Source organism: Sinohyriopsis cumingii, chromosome 10 (assembly GCF_028554795.1).
Source record: "Sinohyriopsis cumingii isolate HCF-2022 chromosome 10, ASM2855479v2, whole genome shotgun sequence".
NCBI classification, from domain to species: domain Eukaryota; kingdom Metazoa; phylum Mollusca; class Bivalvia; order Unionida; family Unionidae; genus Sinohyriopsis; species Sinohyriopsis cumingii.
In genome coordinates, this window is record NC_142970.1 from 75,049,553 (window position 1) to 75,071,985 (window position 22,433).

General features: G+C 34.4%; 1 protein-coding gene across 1 annotated transcript in view; it reads right to left on the minus strand.

Moving 5' to 3' along the window:
• The window catches only part of LOC149790401 (uncharacterized), a 263,333-nt gene that overhangs the window by 195,828 nt on the left and 45,072 nt on the right, over positions 1 to 22,433 (minus strand). Inside the window, exon 10 of the mRNA XM_089972455.1 lies at positions 19,460 to 19,575. Within this exon, the coding sequence (XP_089828581.1) occupies positions 19,460 to 19,575 (116 nt within the window). The remainder of the gene's footprint in view (positions 1 to 19,459; positions 19,576 to 22,433) is intronic.

Below are 22,433 nucleotides of genomic sequence, written 5' to 3' on the forward strand. Positions count from 1 at the left end.
TCAACAGCCATTACACCACTACATCATGATAATGGAAGCTGATAATTAAATTCCACTTAAGTTATATTAATAATGAGATGCATATAAAAAAATTGAAATGCAGTAATAACGGGATGATAGTCTAGAAAGAAAACAAGTCTAACAATCAGGAGTCGGAAGTGAATTATGCTGATCAAATGTTGAAAAACAAACCAAGCATAGGTGTCATCAACATAAAATTGATTATTAAAGGAGTTACTGTATAAAAGGAAAAGTTGGCAAGTTTGACAAGCAGGGGCCATAACTCTGCCAAAAGAAGATGTTGCATGTTTAAACATACTTTAAGCAATATTGACAATCAAATTCAGCTGAGGCCTCATTAATATGAAGCTGCCTACTCAATTTGTTTAACATCCAATAAAGGAGTCTGCATATGCTCAAACAAAGTGGGTGGATTTGACAACCAGGAGCCATAACTATAGATTTTTTCCTCTAAGGATTGTATCCCTATCCATATCTAATTAAAAAAGCACAATATTTCCAAAACCTGCACGAAAATCTTTCATTTTTGCAAAGGATCATAAACTATAAATGACAAAGAATTATGACAACTGAGGTCAGTGAAGTTTTCATCAAAATCAAGCAGCATACAATATTTAGTTGAAATTCTAATCAAATTAAAGGAGTTCCTGTGCAGAAATGAGAGTCCAACAAATGAGGCTATAATTCTGCTAAACATGGTGAAAAATGCAGATAGTTACCCACAGCCAAAGTCCTATCCATATCATTCTGTCAGCAGATATAAAATCCAATCATATATAATAGAGTTACTATAAGCAAAGATCAAAAATGGATGGGTCCATGAATTAGGGGCTATAACTCTGTTAACAGCTGATTTTGAAGGTTGACAAACCTTTTCAAGGCCCAATAAATGTCAAACTGCCTACCAAAATTTTAGTTGAAATGCACAAATAACTATGGGAGGAAATTAAGGTGGCTGGGTTGTTAATCAGGGGCTATAACTCTGATATGGAATACAATCCAGCCCAGTTGATGTATGTTGTGGTGTTCTTGGACCTGTTCTCTTCATTCTGTACACTCAGTCGCTCTCAAGTGTCATAGATCATCATCCAGTGTCTCACCAATTGTACACTGATGACACCCAAATATACAAATCTAGCCACACAACTGAAGTTGATGCTACCATCCAAGGTGTAGAGAGGTGCATTTCTGATGTGAAATCATGGATGACATGTAACAAGCTGCAGATGAATAATGATAAAACTGAGGCCACTCTGATCACAACACAAAGACTTTCTCATTCACATCCTTTACCTCAAACAATAAACATCAGCAACACCAACATTAAATTCACACAATCAGTATGAAACCTAGGTGTTACTCTGGACAGTACTCTCACAATGCACCAACATGTCATGAACATATGCAAGGCTGCATATCTTGAGCTGAGATGCATCAGCTCCATTTGCAAATATCTTTCAGTTGATGCCACTAAAACACTTGTGCAATCATTAGTACTTTCAAGACTGGACTATTGTAACTCAATTCTGTCTGGTTCATCTCAATATCTGCTCCAGAAACTTCAAAAGATTCAAAACACAGCTACTCGGATCATACTCAGAGTACCACAATCACAGCACACCACCCCACTGCTCTGTACCCTACACTGGCTATCCATTCGATCCAGAATTAAACACAAAATTTGTTCTCTGTGCTACATTTCACTGTCGGACTCTAGTCCAACATACCTATCTGACCTCACCCATGTGTACACACCAGCAAGATACTTACGCTCCTCTTCTGACAATCGTATACTCATTATTCCCACTACGAAAACAAGAGTCATATGGACAGCGTTCTTTTGCATACCAGGGCCCAGCAATGTGGAATGAAGCAGCCCACTGAACTTAGACACAAAGACACAGTGATCACATTCAAGAGGGCTCTCAAAACTCACTTATTTCGACAGCAAGAACAAACTTAAAGACCTAATAATGTTTCCTACCTGAAATATTCTCAGCATGTTTTTTATTTTTTAATGTTTTTCTAATTTCATGTTGTTTGTTTTTGTAATAATATTATTATGTTTCTTATCTTATAGGTGTTGTCTAATGTTGTAAAGCGCTTAGAGCTTCTAAAGATCAGGCACTATACAAAGTCCTCATTATTATTATTATTATTATTATTATTATCATTATGTAAAAGGCTAATAGTCCAGCTCCTCTAATAAGGTCTTATCATTATCAAACTGCATACCAAATATGGCTGAAATCAAATAATAATGGGAGTAACCACAAAAATGAAAGTGGGATGGATGGATAGACCTAATTTAATATCCCCCTTATTTTATGAAGAAAAACACAAAAAATATGGTGAGGGTGTTGTTGTTTTTTGAAATCTCTTTTTATTTCATTAAATTTTCCAATTTAGTTTGGTGTGGTCTTAATATAATGATGGGGGCTGCAATGGCTCATATGTTAGGGTATCGGACTTGGAACCAGAAAGGTCTAGGTTTGAATACTGCCAAGACCATGTCAAGAAGAGTAAGACACTTTAATCCTATTGCCTAGGGATAATGTAACCTTTCATGTCTTTATGTGCCATTAAATACCAACCAATTAATATAAATATAAGAATGTGATTAACTATGATAAGACTATAATCATAATTCAGGGCTAAACAATATTACCTACCTGGAAGTCCAGTGCAAATTAAAAATCAAGCTTAATAACATTAATGTGAGATTGCTTCTGTTAAATTATTTTGATCCAATTCTATTTAGCATTGTTTTCATGAGTTTTTATTTAGCTTTCTATTTTTTAACAGCAGCCATAATTATAACCATCCTAACTAGCCAAGGACCATCCATCCAATTTGTTGTACACTGACCCTTGACATTTTGCCCAAACTGATTAATACAAATGTTCTTTTAATGTTAAAAAGCAACTGCCCATAGCAGATCAACTGACCAAAGCTTGATAAGTTACCTGTTAGATATTCAATATGCTGACTTTCATGATGTTCACACACCTTGAATCAAAGGAAAGAGTACTGTGAATGGTACATTATTATATGCCAACCCAGTGTTTAATAGTCCTCTACATGGGTACCAGTAGAGCCTAGCTGACACTTCTGAGAAACAGATTTCACTGATCCTTGGTAAAGGCATGCAGCCTTGAACTAAATTAACTATGCAGAAACCATTGTTTTCTTATTAGTTTTATCTTCACTGTGATCTCTCAGCAGACCCAAATATCTGAAGGTTTCCTTATCACCATCAATGAAGTTTGGTCAAGGAACTTATTCTTTAACAACATTTTTTATGCAAAATCGTTTTCTTTTTCTAATCCCAATGAGCCAGAACAATGAACTTACTTTTTGTCATGTGGCAGCCTGCACAAAATGACTGTCATATCAAAACAACACTGGGATGAATATTTCATGACAAATGACAAAAAGGATTTAAAATTGTTTCAGTTACCTGAAAATTCATTATCATGTGGAATATTTCTTCTTTCATGACCAAGTGAAAAAACTATAATTATTGGCAAACATAATGCCTTTTAATTGAAAATGAGACAACTAATGATTCTCCTTTGATCACAGTGACTTATTCTTTGTTTTGCTGCTTATTCACACACACACACACACACACACACACACACACACAGAGTACATCTCTCATTTGTAGGCAAATTATCAGCAATGATATGAACCCCTGATTGTACGATTTTGTCCAACAACTGCAAGGCATTAAAATATTACTTTGGCAAATAATTTTTTATGTGAAAAAAGAAACAGGGTCTGAAAATATATATATAAAACATTATATCAGTCAGTTTAATTAAAATGGGTGTTAACAGAATTTGGGAGCCAGACATATTCCGCATCTATTTTGGGTTCTATCCATGACTACATTAACAAGAGCTGTTAATTAAGATAATGCCCTCACAATGACTTACCCTGTCTACTCTCTTAAAGTCACCTCCCTACTTCAGAAAATAAAGACAACCCATACTACATGTCAGTTTTATTTTGGACATCCAAGTACATGCATTTCTATTTATTTTATTTCAATATCTTTTATTTCACTTTTCTCAGACATACCTATACTGGACAATTCTCAAGAGAAATCTGTCAATCAAAAACGCTACCAATGTTTGCTTTCAGAAACTAACCTTCAAAATTATGTGCTCTTTTACAGTGAAACCTGCTTAATCAGACAGCTCCAAACAGAAGGACACGTACTCTTAAGAAGCAAGCCTATAAACTTATCTTCTTAAATTGGCATATATATTTCACCTTTACAAAAAGAATGCTTGTCCATAAAGAAAAAAATCTTGTGATTCTTTTGAGTGTCCTTTACAGACCAAGTTCATTGTTTACGGGTAAATGTGAATAAACCTGTGCAACTTGGATCATATTTTTCATGACCTTTATGCACATGCAGCTGGTGTATATGCAGGTGACTACTGTAGTGGGATTGACTGTAGCATGCATTATGCCCTAAAGTTGATCAGGTAAAGAGGCATATCTACCTGTAATATCATAGGTTGTGCATGAAATACATCATCTTTTCAATCCATATGAACAGATCCTTTTGGTTAAATGTTCGTTCTTTGTACACAATACCAATCATATGAGTTACTACTCCAAGACAAACACTTCAAAATTACGTTAGGTCAAAAGAAATGACTGCTGGATGAGATGAACAAAAAATAACTGAAAATCTAATTCTTCACTGTCAGCCAGGTATATCCTTCCAGTTTTCTGAAAAAATACTTCTCAACAAATTAAAAATTATAAGTACAAGTTCTCAAATAGTCTTGCTCATCACTGCCCAGCCTTTGGTCAAAATATTAAGTTCTTTATTTTCATAAATCTTATAATATAAAAACAAGTGTGTGTTTGTGATTTGGATGTTTAATGTAGCTTTAGCAATTTTTCAGTCATAATGCTACAATGTCTGCAGTGTGGCAATTTATAGTGATGTCTAGAACTGGGGCATCATGTTGCAGACATCTAGCATTATGTCCCACCCAGTCACATTATCCTGACACCAGGCTGGCCAGTCCCAACACTAAACTCTTAATGCTGAGCGCCAAGCAATGCAGCTGTTAGTACCATTTTTATAAGTCTTTGGTATGACTCGGCTGGGGTTCGAACCCATAACTTCCCACATCCAAGGCAGATGCTCTAACCACTAGGCCACCAGAGTGATCAAAAAAGTAAGTAAATATTATAATAATAAACAGATGAGAAGACATGAATCCAGATCAATAGGAATAAATATATGAAAGTAAAGTCAAGTAAAAAAATAAACACCAATTAGAACCAATATTTATTTTAATCACATGCAGATAAAGCTAAATTCAAAATATTCCTATATGGATGATTAAACAAGGTGTTAAGTTCACTGTTTACATATTGTTCTGTACTTAAATTCCTGAAGCAACTGGAGTAAACAATTATTTTCACTGTATTTAATTGCATGTAAATAATACTGTTGATACAAAGGGCATTGTTCCAAATATAAAGCCATTGTAACTGAACATAACGACCACTGTAATTGTGCTGGTATGTCACAGAAACCAAACTTATTCATAAAACTGAGCCAAATGAATACCATAATGAACCATATTAGTTTTTATATCTTTGGCCGTAGAATAAAATTAATTAAAGCTAAACTACGGTATGTTGTTGGAAATGACTATCCACAGCTTGTTTATGAAAATTGATAGCAAGATCTGATACTAACTAATTTATACTGGAAAGATCTGCCAATCCTGCAGACATGTTTATTTACTTACTGAATCTATTCAAAATACATGTAGAAATATTGTAGAAATTTAGCATGTATAGAAGGTCCTGATATGTCAATTACTGACATTAGTAACAAATTTCAGTCTTCTATTTAAATGACCAAGCAGATATGAGCCAAGTTAAATAACCATGAAGGTACATTTTATTTAATGAGCTGTTTTAAATAACCAAGCAGATATGTTGTATTCAATGACCAAAATTCAATAACCAAGCAGATATGTTGTATTCAATGACCAAAATTCAATAACCATGCTGATATGTTTTATTCAATGACCTAAATTAAATAACCATGCAGATGTGTTTTTTTCAATGACCTAAATTAAATAACCAAGATGTGTTTTATTCATTGACCTAAATTAAATAACCATGCAGATGTGTTTTTTTCAATGACCTAAATTAAATAACCAAGAAGATGTGTTTTATTCAATGGCCTAAATTAAATAACCATGCAGATGTGTTTTTCACGATGACCTAAATTCAATAACCAAGAAGATGTTTTATTTGATGAGAAAATTTCTATAACCAAGCAGATACATTTTATTCAATTAGCAAAATATAAAAAAACAAGCATATATGTTTCATTCCAGTGGTTCTTAACTCAAGGGTCAGAACCCAAAACTGGGTTACCATGCTGTTTTGAGTGGGCTACAAAGATCAACATTAATAAGTTGACATGTTCTGCCCATTGTTAACTTAATGTTGATTGGTTGAAAGTAAAGAAGTATACATTTTTTTGATTATCAGAACCAATAAAAGGACAGGTTACTCCGTTTGTACCATGAAAGGCTAACTCTACACAGAAGAAAGGCTTTTCTGCTCTTTAAAGAGCCGCATATGTAGTTCAGGTAAACAAAGATGGATTCCAATTTGGATAATAGCAAGTCTAAAGAGTTTAATCTAAGTAACATGGAAGAATGTATTGGCTTGGATATTAATATAACACCAAACATAAACAAATGGCCTAAAATCAAACTCCAAACAACACAAAGCATTAGTCTAACTTTTCAAAAATAGTTCTCAAAAATAAACTGCAAATTTTTCAGTGACTGAACTAATACATGAGCTGTTTCTGTTTGATAGTAAGTGTCACCTATACAGTACCTCTTACACTCTACAACAAACAGTACAAATTAACAAGGAATTCTTAATTAAACAAGTATAAAATTATTTAAGTAGCAATTTTAACTCTCATCATCGTGATCATCATCATGTTTGAAGAAATCGGGTTGAGATGAGTGTTGATTGCAAACCAAAAATAGGTGACAACCAAAATTTAAGTATAGAATCTGTTACTGAATTAGACTACAAGTCTGCCGGGGCCACACAATTCACATTATGCTCCAATGTCTCTGGATATTACTGCTCTGTGATATTTCTATAGTACACTCCTCCCCACCTGGCAATGCTCAACATACAAATCTGTGCAAGAAATGTGTAAATAGAAAACAAGTCTTTTCATTATCATATGAAAACTGTAATTCATTTGACAAAATTCACAGGTGAAGCATTATGCACAAGCTGTATTTGTAAATAAAAGTTTATGTCCTCAAATTATTGTAACATTTCAGAACTTTTATTGCTGTAGTAATGCAGCCATCAAACACAGTGGAGGAAAAAATCCATGCAGATCAAGGGTTTTTGCCTTTAAAAATATGTATATAATAAAAACAAAATCTAAATATTTTTTAGTACCATATTTGCTGGCCTAAAAGTCAATAGTTTTTTTTACCTGAAAGGCAGGGTTTGTCTTATACTCTGAATTGACTTGTATATGGACTATCTCACTGAAACTGCATCGTCTTATATATGGATTACCAGTATGTCAGTGAAATTGTGCTGTAATCAGCAAATTCAAAAACAGGTCCCATATCTGTACCGATTCTTGTTCAATTATTATATCAATAAATTGTTATACATTAATATGACTGTTTTGATATTTGTATGTTTTATCATTATTTTATATCCATTCTGCTTGTATTTTCTGATTTCTCAAATATGAAACAAAAGAAAACAATTACTACCAATGAGTTCACAATTCACAGGCCACATAGCACACTTATGGTCTATACTCACTCTATGATGTATTGTACTGATGCACAGCATATTTTTTGTTTCTAAATTAGATACAAAATAAATTTGCTTTCTTCATCTTTTTATACCCTAAATAATTCTTCCTGATCACATGTGAGCCACAGGTCCATCAATATTGCATTTACCAGTATATTGGTTGTCGCACTTTATCAATTACCAGTAGATCTTTTCCACTGATATAATTGATCTTACAATGGTATGTAATCCATGTTAACTCGAATATTTTATGAATATTTATAAAATACCATGGTATGTGTTCACAATACTATCATATAGTCGCTAAAGAAAGCCTTTTATATAACTTAAAATTCGGATATATAGATGAACTACTCACAGATCACTGATGATCCGTTTTTAGTTTTGCATTTCAGCTTAAAGCAAAATGTAATGTCAACATATCACCCATATTCATTCTTAAACAGCTGTCATCTTGGTGTCTCTATTTGATTATGCCAGCAGTTGATAAATTAGTCTTTGGTTTCCAACAACAAACAAAACCAGTTACCTCAACTGTTTAAACCCTTATATTGGCTTTGGTTACCAGTACTAATTACTGTACTGCTGGTCCCCCTTTGCTCTTTATCATTAATCTGCATCAATTACAATACCAGTTTTACAATATCAAGTGGATTAAAAACAACAAGAAGTGATGCCCATTCTCTTCTCTGGGCATAAATAATAAATAATGAAGTTTCTGGGCAAGATATTTATCAAAGAAAGCCAAATAAATATAAAACACACAAATATTTAGCAGACTTACGTAAAATTCATACAGAAAATAAACGTGCTCCTGAAAATTGTGGGATGATTAGCAATCTTACAAAGGAATATGTATACTTAACACATTCATGAACCCTTTGTTCATATCTCATGATGTCACTCAGGGCAAAGAGGATGATACTCAAAATGACTACTCTGCTGCTCCATGAGCTCCAATAACATGCTCAACCTCAACCTCAATAACAATAATGAGGACTTTGTATAGCGCCTAATCTTTAGAAGCTCTAAGCGCTTTACAACATTAGACAATGCCTAAAACATAAAAAAAATATATAATGATATGATTACCAAAAACAAACACAATGTAATTAGGAAACATAAAACATGCTGACAATGTTTATGGCAGAAAACATTATTAGGTCTTTAAGTTTGTTCTTGCAGTCAAAATAGGAGTTTTAAGAGCACTCTTGAATGAGATCACTGTATCTTTGTGTCTAAGTCAGTGGGCAATTTGTTCCACATTGCTGGGCCCTGTTATGCAAGAGAACATTATCCATATGACTTTGTTTTCATAGTGGGAATAATGAATATATCATTGTCAGAAGAGGAGCGTAAATATCTTGCTGGTGTGTATACATGGGCGAAGTTGGATAGGTATGTTGGACTGGAGTCTGTGAGGTACAGAGGTACATGGCTAAAATAGGAGTTTTAAGAGCACTCTTGAATGAGATCACTGTATCTTTGTGTCTAAGTCAGTGGGCAATTTGTTCCACATTGCTGGGCCCTGTTATGCAAGAGAACATGGCTAAAATAGGAGTTTTAAGAGCACTCTTGAATGAGATCACTGTATCTTTGTGTCTAAGTCAGTGGGCAATTTGTTCCACATTGCTGGGCCCTGTTATGCAAGAGAACATTATCCATATGACTTTGTTTTCATAGTGGGAATAATGAATATATCATTGTCAGAAGAGGAGCGTAAATATCTTGCTGGTGTGTATACATGGGCGAAGTTGGATAGGTATGTTGGACTGGAGTCTGTGAGGTACAGAGGTACATGGCTAAAATAGGAGTTTTAAGAGCACTCTTGAATGAGATCACTGTATCTTTGTATCTAAGTCAGTGGGCAATTTGTTCCACATTGCTGGGCCCTGTTATGCAAGAGAACATTATCCATATGACTTTGTTTTCATAGTGGGAATAATGAATATATCATTGTCAGAAGAGGAGCGTAAATATCTTGCTGGTGTGTATACATGGGCGAGGTTGGATAGGTATGTTGGACTGGAGTCTGTTAGTGAAACTTAGCACACTGAACAAATTTTGTGTTTGATTCTGGATCGAATGGATAGCCAGTGTAGGGTACAGAGCAGCAGGCATGTGTAAGTATGATCCGAGCAGCTGTGTTTTGAACTTTTTGAAGTTTCTGGAGTAGATACTGAGATGAACCAGACAGAATTGAGTTACAATAGTCCAGTCTTGAAAGTACTAATGAACACACAAGTGTTTTAGTGGCATCAACTGAAAGATATTTGCTAATGGAGCTGATGCATCTATTCTCAGCTCAAGATATACAGCCTTGCATATGTTCATGACATGTTGGTGCAATGTGAGATTACTGACGAGAGTAGCACCTAGGTTTCACACCGACTGTGAATTTAATTTTGGTGTTGCTGATATTTATTGTCTGAGGAAAAAGATATGAATAAGAAAGTCTTTGTGTTGTGATCAGAATCGACTCAGTTTTATCATCATTCATCTGCAGTTTGTTACATGTCAACCATGATTTCATATCAGAAATGCACCTCTCTAAACCTTGGATGGTAGTATCAACTTCAGTTGGGTGGTTAGATTTGTATATTTGGCTGTCATCAGCATACAATTGGTGAGTCACTGGATGATGATATATGATACTTGAGAGTGGCTGAGTGTATAGAATGAAGAGAACAGGTTGAAGAACTGACCCCTGTGGAACACCACAACATAGATCAACTGGACTGGAGTGATTCCATTTGCAGACACAATTTGTGTCCTGTTGACCAAGTAGGACTTTAACCACAGTAAGGCTGTATTATGAATGCCAAATACATGCTGGTGATGATGAAGTAATATATCATGGTCTATTGTATCAAATGCTGCAGACAAATCAAGGCGGTGAAGACTGTAATAATTCCACTATCCAAAGCAGAGAGGTCATTAACTACTTTCAGAAGAGTAGTTTCAGTACTGTGGCAAGGGCGATATGCAGACTGTACACTGCTAAAAAGCCTGTTTGAATTCAGATGAGCTACAAGTTGGGATTCTTGGTTCTATTTATCATACAGAGGTTTCTCTTAGTAGTAAATAAAGGTGGAAGGTTAGGGACTGATATGAAAAATCCATTCTAAAATATGTCCATGTTTATGGATGGGTTGGTCAACTGACTGTTTGAGGTTGAAAACATGAATGAAATCTAGGAGTTTTGATGTGTATGGGTTTTCAGGACAGTCAAAGTGAAAGCTGAAATCACCAAGAATAAACAGGTTGTCACCTATCGTATTTCCATACTCCAGGAGATCAAGAAACTGCTCCAAAAAGAAAGAATCAGTCAGCTTGCTTTTCTATTTGGAGGAGGGCAATAGAGACTGAAAAAATGGACAGACCTTTGTTCGAGTGGGAGTGTGGTTTGGACTATTTAAAACAATGTGTGGTAGAAATTGAAGGATGTGGTGTGGTTAAGATGTTTGATCATGGAGTTCTTTGCGATGACAGCAATTGCCCCTCTGCGAGAGCGACAGGGATACAACTTGATGGAGTAACTGGTGGGTGTTAGATCCGCACACTTGGGCTCATCACCAAGGAGGTAGATTAATATTCAATTTACAGGATGAGGAAGGTATGCAAATACAAAAAACAGTAAGGTTTATCTAATCAGAACATACAAAATATATTTACTGAAAAATATTTTCAAGGATTCATAATGTCTATCTAATAATAGACTAAATTTATCTTGATTTAAAAAGAGTGTGTGTTTAGAAGTTAATTAGGTGGCTGTACAGTAGTAGGTACAGTGTATAAGGAGACTGTATACATATTCTAAGTGGAATTCACTTCTGTTTACTTCATTCAAAAGGACAGAAAGACAACAAGAAAATGTTTATATTTAGACAGTTTATATAATTTACTTATGTTTCGTTCTACTATCATTCTGTATTGATAGTTTCAGTCTGTATCATAATACACTATTACAAGAGTAAAAATGAAGCATTTATGACAATGAACCACCTCTGTGGGACATGCTTCTTACAAAAGGCCACTAGAAGAATGACTAGTCTCCATATCTGACTGTACCAATTACAAACATAAAATTATGAATTTTTTTATTATTTCAGGATGTGTTGATGCCACCACAACTGGAAAAGTGACTGCTATGATCACCTTCCCACTAATGTGGGACTGATTTTTTATTTACAGACACAACTACTGGTGATGATGTGCATGTTTATCTCTGCCTGGATAAGAACAATACTGACACTTGTAAAGGCTGAGATATGGTCTGTCAGTGTAATGAATCTGAGACTCCATAATGATGCAAAAGGGCTTTCAACAATGGAAATTTGGTAGAGACTTGACAGCAATCAATTTTCAAACCCATGGATTAATTGCATTTGTGTAACATTTTATCTTTGTTTATCACTCATAGTTCTGCTTTTCTGTATTTGTGAACTTCAAAATGCATTCATCTTTTCATTTGTATTTATTCTGCATTCATACATGCCAAACCTCAGAGAAGTGTAAGTGAAGTTATTGCTATTACAATTGGCAAAAAAGTATAATTTGGGCGTAAAAAGTGCAATCTATACATTACATGCCTGAATTACATCATATATTAAAAATACATTTTAACTACTAACCTGGTTCTGCAGCTGGCCAAAATTCTTGTCACAAAAGGCAAAATCCATATGATTAGAACCAGAAAACAAAAACAAAATATACTGAAAATTATTTATATTCAGCAATCATTTCAACTAGTTTACATGTGTAACTTTTACTGAATGATCATGAACTGGAATTCTGCAATGATCATGGTCAGGTGTTCAGAGTGCTGCATTTTATTATTCTCATATTCTTCTTTTAAAGTTCGTAAAGTGGTGTTCATTTGTCTTTTTTTTTCTGATATGACAAGTTCAGAAGTTTGAATAGATCTATCTGCTGTAACATTTTCCATTACATAACATCCACAACTCATGCTGTAAAGTGTTTTACCTTACATCTAGAGCCATTTTCTTTAAAAGCAAAGACTGGTTTACTAACTACCTACCTTATAAATAAAATGAATCTGTTAGGCAACATGCAATTTTAAAGAAACCCATTTTTTTTCTTGGAAATGGGTCATATATACAGTTTCTATAAATAGAAAATAAGGAAAGTACTCTTATGCTATTCTAAAATAGCACTCACCTTTTTAATATTCTAAAATTTAAGTGAGTGGAATTAAAAAAATGATAATAAAAATGATACATATAACTTTTTATTGCTCCATTTTTATTTATTTTTTAATGCAGCAATAGAGTGTAATTCATATACAGTCTAGCAGAACATGTAATTTGGTGAAAAAGTAATAATTATGCCAAAAGCATAATGGTTGGCATGTATATGCATTATGTTCACATTCCTTCTTCATTCATTCTACATTGTTTTTGTTTCACTGGTAAAATTACCCATTCCATGGGTGTGCAAAGTGTTCTGCCTCTCTGGCTAAATATTTTCACCCCAGACCCACCCCTGTCAATTTCAACTTCACCAATATATTCAGCTCAAGTATTTATGACACAGAATGTGTCATGAACAGTTTCACAATCACAACAAATTTATATTTTCTTATCAAACATTTTCTTTTATTTACTCAAGTACATATCCAGTTCAACTCTTGCTAATCCACAAGCAAACAAGACAGTTACTTAATCTGTCACAAGAACAAGGTCATAGCATTACTTTTAAAAGCACAACAAATGTATTCAGTATTTCAGGACATGAAATCATATAACATATAAAGCAGTGTACCAAATGTCAGAACTGAACATAAATGAACGAGCAGTAGCATAACTGATTATATGTATTAAAATGAAATGCCTGGACCCCAGTTTAAACAGAGGTGTCAATCCCTATCCAACCTGAAGGGTGTTATTTGTGTAGCCAAAAATATTTTCTTTTTACTCTCAGTGTTAAAACTAAAATGTCATGGTCAGACAAAATAATTTCACTTATTTGATACCGAGCACAGTTTGTGATTAGATTGGTTGAAATGTTTAGACACTGGGGGTATCCTTCTTTTGCAGATATCACCAGCTTTTAATTATAAATTGGGACTTACCTACATAATATCCACTGCATATGAAACGGTGAGTAAATTAACAATTTAATATGTGGCACAATGACCTCTTAACAAGGATTTTGGAATTTTTTAACAAATTGACAAGGAATGGCTAAATTTGTAATTTATGTGGAATGTTAATGCACAAGTGATTAAAAATGCAAGGAATATTCAAATTTGGTGATGTCATCAAAATGCACCTATTAACTCATTAACCCCTGGAGGTCTTTGTCATTTTCGCCTGAAATGCGAGTAGGAAACACATTTTGGAGACTATTTCTGAATACATCCTAATACATCGACTTCCAACAGATTTTCCACTAGCCTAATGCCTAGCTGTGTTAGAAACATAATTTTCCTTTGGTTACTTTGCTCGCGCATGAGCAGATGGGTAAAAGTTGGAGTTCTTTTTTTATTCCAAATGCCCACCTTTTCCTACTTTTTGCAAAGGTTCACCTGTCTGTGTGCATTTCAGACCAGTCTGCCTTAGATCTGAGGCCAAAGAATCTAAAATCAGGAATCAAAATCGGATTCTGACCACAGGCGAGTTTTAGGCAAAGAAAAAAAAATCGGTCCAAAAAATTAGGTTTTTCCCTCTGTATTTTGTAGGGCTAAAACGTCCAGATTATTTGGCATCATTGTAGAGCTACATCTGTCTACCTTTCTATAATACCACCCATTTTAGTGTATCATACATGACCTTGATGCTACAGAGCTCGGCAGTAGGCTACTACCTCCTGCCACGTAAATGCGGCACCAGGGGTTAATGAGTTTACTCTTTACCTTCTGCTAACGTATATATGCAACCATAAAAATAGCCTTGTAACCACAGAGACGCATATACAAGCTGCTAATAATAGTCTCTCTGTCCCGGCTGGCTCATACATGCGTTTCCGGATAAGGGTTGGGAAACCCCAGATACGCATATACACGTTTCATATTAAAGCTTTGTATTGGATGAAATTAGAAACATGTTCTCTTTTATAATATTTAGCCAATGAAAATAGTCCTTACATAAAATGATGAACGTATTCTATTAGTAGTTTTACAGCATATAAGCGGGAAATTCTATTGAAAACGAGGTCAATGGTGACAGTAAAACAAAATGTCAACATTCATGTATTCCGACGCCGATTCTGATGGAAGTTTTGAAGGATTTGAAAGTGATGATATTGATTTTAACCAGATTCAAGATGAAGGATTGGACATTAGTATAAGTCCTGTTTCGACACCTGACATTTCAGATTTATCTGAAACACGAGACAATCAAATCTGGTCGAAACACGTGAGACCGGTTAATGTGGATGACTTTACAGCAGTTTCAGGGCCAGCATTTATTTTAGAAGAAAATGCACAGGAAATAGATTTCTTTTTACGTGCTTCAGGCAGTATCATGAAAAATTACCAAATCTGCAATAAAATAGTGGACATATTGGTGTACAAAATAGTGGTGAGAAAAGTAATCTAATATACATTTTAAACACATAACAATGAGATATATTTTTTTATTATAAATATGTGAATATAAACATTGATTCCTGCGGATTATATGTACTTGTTGGTAGAAATGAGTGGCACAAAACATTGGTAAGTATTTAAAATTTTATTTTACATTAAATTACATAGTTTGCATGGGACAAAATTAATACAGAAAGTGTAGACAGCAAGTAAATAACTCAAGAAGTTCTCACTCAGGCAGCTATTATGATGCTCTGGGGTTCAGCCTACAAACAGCTGCTAGAAGGCAGGCTGCTAATCAGGCTTAGTAGCCAGGGCAGCAAGTACTTGCAGAAGGTAAAGAGTTAATCAAACAATATATTTGAGGTTTTATGCACTTGTGTTTAAAAACTGTAGATTTCCCATTTTAACGCAAACAGTGCAACTTTTATTGCAATCCAGTACTTTTAGTTCTGTAAATGATTTATGCATAAAAGTTTTTCTGGCTTTCTGAAAAGCTGATACTTGTCTACTCTATGTAGTGTGTGAGTAAAAGTCAGAGATTTGGGTTTTTTTGAGGTTTCACATAACTGTGAATTCCAAAATCTGGCAATTTTTAAATCCTGGGTTCAAGCTGATCTCAGGACCTTTCACTATTTTGCCTCTGAGGCTAGGCTTTTGGAAGTAGTCAGCTACCTTCTGCACGTTTACATTTTTGGATAGGATTTGTGTAAGTCTCTTTGTAACAATGAGAATATGTGGTTAGGAAGTAGCAAGCAGGTAACTTTTGGAAATTCATTAACCTTCTGGGGTATAGTGACATCTCTTCTAATTGCTGCTTTTCTAGAAGAGCTATAGTGAAGTACTGATGCACTCCCAACTAAGACTCTAGACAGTGCTGATGTACTCACAATGACACTCTAAACAGTGCTGTACTCTCATGGAGACTCTAGACAGTGCTGATGTACTCTCAAAGAGATCAAGTGTGTTCTTAGTAAGGAACAGGAATAGATACTTTTCTGTAGCAAACTAAATGACTCCTTATCTTTTTCTGTAGCAAACTAAATGACTCCTTATCTTTTCTGTAGCAAACTAAATGACTCCTTATCTTTTTCTGTAGCAAACTAAATGACTCCTTATCTTTGGACCTAATCACAAGGTCTTCATTAGAGGAATGATATCTGGACTGGAGTCACATCAATTAAATGTTGATCATGTCACAAAATCCTTCTGTCCAAAGGCAAAGTTCCAATATGGACTCAGAGTTTCAATGGCCTTCCTTGTCTCTCTCATTAGGGTATTACTCTCTCTTCCGACTACTCTGATATTATTCCAACTAGATCTGAACTTTAACACTAACCACCATTTTGAACATAAGAGGTCAGTGGTAAGAACTCTGTTCCACTGGGTGAATAGCATTTATTAGTGTTGAGGAGGACCATGTGATGGAAGTCAATCATGTTATGAGAGCTTTAAGGGCTAGCAGTTACAAAATACTGTTTATGTTTCCAGAAAAAGAATGGAAAAGAATGAAAATCTGAAGGAGAGAGGAGAAAAATGTGTAACTGACCCTTTACCATATATTCATGGACTCTCAGAAAGATTTTTAAAAAAAAAACGTATATGGGTTATCTCACCTGAACAGTTTAACATTCTCTGTACTTTGGTCATTTTCTAACAAATCTGGAAATGCAGTACAAGAGTAGTCACACAGTATTGTTGTAAAATCAGCATTGTTTCTACATTCCCACCTTTGGTTTGACAAGATTGTTCATTTACAAGGATATCAGTTCACTAAAACTGCAAATTAGCAATCTTAAATAAATGGTTCATGCAAGATATGAGTTCAAGTTTATTACACCACTTGAAAATTAACACCATACCAATAAAATGTTAAAACGTCAACAAAATCGGATAGATTTTCTTTTCCTGAAAATTGTGCATTTTTACACAGCTTAATTGAGACAATTCACTGACACAAACCTATATTAATGTGAGTCTGATTCTAGTCTACTTCAAATGATACTGAATTTGACCATCTAAGACTTGTAGTTTCTGTAAAATCAGGTCACTTACTGACGTCCTTTCACTGTCAAAACCAAGGAGTCATAGGTTTTTGGTACAGTCATATACAGAGACTCAATCCTACAATGTGTGTCTCAGAACAATGGAACTTAATTCAAGGAATCTCAACCAAAAAAATTAAACATAAAATAGCCATGATATAATTAATTACATTAAACAATATAAATATTATGCATATGTACTTCATTACTGTTATGTAATTTCATGACCAAAGACCATGTTTTTAAAGTCAAGTCCTTCCATCTTTCTAAAAGTAAAATTTCAAATCACAGAATGTATAAATTAATTTAATTTGACGTGCATCTCTAACAGTATCACTGCTGCACCTTACAATATAACTCAGCATTTCTTAGTTTCTGAAGAAAAAAAATATATATATATATATATATATATATATATGTATGTATATGAGAGAGAGAGATATATATATATATATATATATATATATATATATATATATATATATATATATAGATATAGATAGTCCTGTTTAAAACTAAATCTGCCAAAAAAAGACTTTGAAGTATAAATTTAGATTCCTTGAAAAACCTGAAAAACTTTTAGTAAAGATTTTTCACACTGACAATGTTGCTGCCATAAACGTGATACCTGTGTCTTCATCATTTGCTAGTGCAACCTAATCAAACACTTTGCGTTTCAGATGTTAAATGATTAGGTGAATCAACACTTCCTCTTAAATGTCGATAAAATCAAAGTATCAAGAACAATTTTTAGTGCACATCAAACAACAACATTTTAGCTTGGTAGGGTTCAGGCTTTTCTAAGGCATTTTGTTGTGAGATTTTGATTAGCTTTTTCTTGGGCAATAAGAGTTATAAAGTGTCTTGCCTAAGGACACAACATAGTAACTGAAGCTGCCGGGCCTGGGAATTAAATGTTACTCATACAGAGGAATCCATCATGATAACCACAAGCCTATCATGCCTATTGAAAATACTGTCAGCTTCGAGGGATGAAGTGATACTAAATTACATAAGATCAGATGGAAGAATACAACTCTAGAGATATTGCTATTTATGATCCTTCACACTGTCATAGACAGCTCAAAATAATCTTTATATTTTACATTTTATTTTCTGTTACAACAAAAAATTTATTTCACATTTAAAACGGTATTTGAGGAATTAATGTTGTTTTGTGATTTCTTTTTAAATGCATTTTCTACTATTGTTTCAAGAAGTACCGTCCGTGTGAGATCCAAGGGAAATAACTACTATAAAGTCTAATATTTAGATCATTTGAGTTGCCTCCCTTGAAAAATACAACGGGCCCGAAAAACCATTAGATCTATTGTGTGCGTGTTCGTGATTTGGATTGTTAACGTAGCTTTGACAATTTTTCAGTCATATCTCTACGATTTCTGCAGTGTGGCAGTTTGTAGTGATGTCTAGCAGTGAGGCATCATGCCACAGTCATGCAACATGATGTCCAACCCAGTAACATTATCCTGACACCAGGCCGACCAGTCCAAACACTAACCTCTTAATGCTGAGCACTAAGCGAGACAGCTGTAAATATAATTTTTGTAAGTCTTTGGTATGACTCAGCCAGGGATTGAACCCACGATCTCCCACATCCGAGGAAGATGCTCTAACCACTAGGCCACCGGAATGTTCAGATCAACTTTGTTACCATTTTAGAAAGACCATAAAGTTTGTAAATATTATTATCAATAAAAACTATATTTTATAAAAAAGAAGAAAATCAATCCAAGTAAAAAATTAGAAATAAATGGCAATTCAGTGATTAGAATGAGACCTAGCTGAAAGGTAATAAATGAATAAATTCTAGCAAATGTTGTACACCTCTGTTGAACCTAACGTGCATAACTCCCAGCAATTTAGCAGACTGAAAGTTTCATCTTTTTCTTGGCTTAAAATTATAACCAGCCTTTACGAGCAAAGACCTTTTCTATTTTCAGAAATTGCTTACCACAAATGTTTCTTAAATCCAAACAGAATATCTCCCCTATCATTTGCAAAACAGGCAGCATACAGTGGTTGACCAAAACTCATTTCTCGAATCAGCTGATTTTTAGTGTTCCATATCTGGAAGAAAACCATTACAGAATGATGTCCAAAACTATATTCTTGTAAGCACTTTCAAAAACTGTTCAACAATCATGAAAATAAAAATGTTCTTTTAAAACATTGATATTCTCACCAAAAGAAGATTGTCAACTATCAATATGTTAAGGGGACAGGAATGCCCCATCAAAGTGTCTGAAAGCTGACCTTTATGTAAAACTTAACCAGACATACATATGGACGAAGGTAACACTAAGTACCCCCTACCACATTTGTGTCAAGTGTAATTGGAGGGAAAATATGTCCCAATAACTGTGAAATATGCACATTCATATTTGTGAACATAAACTCTACCAAATTTCATTGCATTCCATTAAGTGCCGTAATTTTGTAACAGGCTGATGAATGAATGAGTGAATGAATGGATGAGAATAAAAATGTGTCTCCTGGCTTGTTGTAGAGGCAAACGAATTATCATTCTACTAAAGACATGTTCTCTGTTTATCTGGTTGTGCTAATCAAGAAACCTGACCTTAAACTTCATTAAGTTACTACATCATTTTTTTGATCTTAAAAATTATCACAAAAATAAATCTGTAAAGAAACTGTGAGGTTCATGGAAAACAACCAAAAGAAAATACATGGAATAATTCTCACCTGTTCCCCTACCTGACACTTTCAAATAACCCCAACCTTGCCTGAGGGTCAAAGGGAGAGTAGGAATGTACATTATATACAAAATGGGACTTCATACTGATTCTCTGATGACAGATGCCTTCATAACCATATTTGTGCCTTTAAAATAACTTCTATATTAAACAACACCAGAAATGGATAAAGCATTCCCAATCTATACCTCTGCTTCTTCCACATCCCACCCAAACCCTTATGATGGAAAGGAGGCTACATAAAACAGTACACAACCCTCTTAGAAGCATTTGGACCAAAATAACTGCTCAACATATCTGATACTGATGACCCAAATAAGTACTGAGTCTCATCTAATGAAAACTGAGAATAGCAGCATTCGCAAAATTATGCAATATGCAGCATCCAGCTGTAATTAAAAAAAGGGGCAAAGACTCTTCCCAAAATTGCAAGATCACAAAGATTTGTAAATATCTGTCTTTTCAGATGATGAGAACAATATGTACCAAGTTTCAAAGAAATCCATAAAAAAAACAGGAAGACATGTTGCATTCACAAAATTCAGTCTTACACTGCATGTACATGCATAACAGAAAGGGCAATAACTCTAACAAGAAGCCAAAATGGACTTCAATTCACCTACCTGGCTTACATAACTAAACAGCTGACCACAACTTATATAAACTATCACCCAAATTTTATATCATATTTGATTTTGCCTATTTTACTTGAGCCTAATAAAAACTTGCAATGGCAAGAGCACAATAACCTATCAAACTGCACATCTTCAAATGATGGGCATAATTATATACAAAATTTCACAGCGATCCATTAAAACTCTGAGACTAGTTGTCTACGAGACAAAAAAGGCAATGAATCTAGAACAAATGAACCAGGTTCATGATGATCCACTGACATCTGTGAAGCTAGGTACATTCAACTGTCAAAAAGGGCAATAACCCTTTTTCTGTTTGAGCATACTGATGTGTTGATCATAATACTGGTCAAGTTCTATAGCAATCCATACAAAATTGTGGGACCAGCTGTGCTAGCAAGATTGTGTGCCTGATAGAAGAATGAACAGACAGACTGAAAGACACACATGGACATGAAGGTTCCAACAAACTCCCACCATTATGGCAGTAAGAGTATAAAAAGTGAAGAAATAAATTAAGGTAATGTTCACACAATTAGCATGAATTGTTACATGTTCATTGGTTTCTAAGGTATGGTAGTTACCAGCAACATTCATTACTTAAGATATGAAGTTCATGTGGTTCATAACTCTGTAACAGAAGAGACCAAACTCCAAAAAGACATATTAGTATCTTTTGCACTGTGTCCACACAAATTCACATTAGGACATGTTGAATGGTAATCCTTAGCTATGCTGGTTATAAACAAGAGTATCTGTTCCTGATTTGGTGTTTTTATGGCTCAGTTACTTAAATAGGTTATTTAAATCCAATGCAGTTGGACTAATAAATCTTGCCCAAGGACAAATAATGGTACCTTGAATGGTACATTATATACCCACTTCATGTTTAATATTTCTCTACAGAGGCACTAGTAGAGGGCATCAATGACCTATGGTCCTCAATGACCTTGATCTATGGTAAAGAAATGCAGTCTGAAATTAACTGACTTTGCCGAAATCATTAGTTTCTTATCAGATTTACCATAATCATGACCTTTGACCAGACCCCCAAAATATGATGGTTTTTTTTAATTATCCTAAGTGCAATATATCCTCAAAGTTTGATCAAGGAACCTATTCTAAAACAATGGTAATGTGCAAAACCAATTTTACTTTAATGCATAATGACCCTAACATTTAATCTTCTGACCTCCAAATTGATAGGCCTCTTCCATACCATAGGTGCAAGTCAGCCACAAACTTTGATAAAGTTAAGTGGTTTAATTGTAAAGTTATTATGCAAAATCAAGTTTTCTTGCAATGGACCTGATCTTGACCTTTGATATGGTTAACTGGGTCAGCTTAGTTCAATCATGGAAATCCCCACTGATCCCAAATATCATCAGCACATCATGAGCTGTAAACATTATTCCTGTCTGCCTAAGTACCATTACATTGAACCTTACCTACCCTAAGGAACCCCATTATTTACTAGATACCATTTTATGAAGAAAAGAAACAGAAATAATAGTTTCTGAGAAAACGTTAATCCAAAGTAGCTTTCACTGGCTGTATCCAGAACTGGACAAGTAGT